This window comes from Haliaeetus leucocephalus, unplaced genomic scaffold, assembly GCF_000737465.1.
Source record: "Haliaeetus leucocephalus isolate CR32 unplaced genomic scaffold, Haliaeetus_leucocephalus-4.0 Scaffold343, whole genome shotgun sequence".
Classification (NCBI taxonomy): domain Eukaryota; kingdom Metazoa; phylum Chordata; class Aves; order Accipitriformes; family Accipitridae; genus Haliaeetus; species Haliaeetus leucocephalus.
The window spans coordinates 47,752-48,554 of NW_010972779.1; the positions used below are offsets into that span (position 1 = coordinate 47,752).

Consider the following 803-nt stretch of genomic DNA (forward strand, 5'->3'; position numbering starts at 1 on the left):
CCTGGTGTCTGGCCCCCCCCCCCCCCAGTTCACCCTGGGATCCAGGTGTCCAGGCCCCCCCAAGTCACCCCACAGTCACCCGGGGAAACCCAGGCTTCCGGGGGGACACACACCCCCACCGCACTCCACAAGTGCGCCCTGGGGTCCCAGGCGTCCAGGAGGGGACCCAGCGTCTGGGCCCCCCCCCAGGTGCGCCTTCTTCCCGGGGGCCATCGACCGCCCCGCCGGGGGGCTGCTGGGCCGGGGGGGGCTGCGGCCCGTCAGTGTCGCCGTGGGGCTGGAGGGCGTCACCATCATCGACCCCCGGGAGAAGGTATGGGGCATGGGGGTCTATGGGGCTGGATCAGGCCCACAGGTGGGGTCTGTGGGGCTGGATCAGGCCCATAGTGAGGTCTGTGGGGCAGGATGGGGGCTGGGGAGGTGTGGGGGGCAGGTTGGAGGGCACCATGGGGCTGGGAGGGGGGCATAGGGGCAGCTATGGGGCAGAGTGGGAGGCCGTGGGGCAGGGGGATGCCGTGGGGCTGACCGCCTTGTGTCCCCCCCCAGCATGTGCTGCTGACACTGACCTTCCCAGAGCTGTGCTGGGAGCTGGTGGGCGCCGTGGGGCAGGAGGGGGACGGCGCCGTGGGGCAGGAGGGGGATGGCGCCGTGGGGCAGGAGGGGGATGCCGTGGGGCCCCCCCAGCTCTGGCTGGAGTTCGATGGCGACCACGAGGGCGCCCCTGTCAACCGCCTGCTGCGGGTGTTCTCCCCCCAGGTCAGACCCACGGCCCTGCCCCACGGATCCCCACGGGGGTTCTGCTG

General features: G+C 72.7%; 1 protein-coding gene across 1 annotated transcript in view; it reads left to right on the forward strand.

Annotated features, from left to right (window-relative positions):
• The window catches only part of FRMD8 (FERM domain containing 8), a 4,535-nt gene that overhangs the window by 1,563 nt on the left and 2,169 nt on the right, over positions 1-803 (forward strand). The window contains exons 4-5 of the mRNA XM_010572559.1: positions 46-313; positions 547-794. Coding sequence (XP_010570861.1) covers positions 46-313; positions 547-794 — 516 coding nt within the window. The remainder of the gene's footprint in view (positions 1-45; positions 314-546; positions 795-803) is intronic.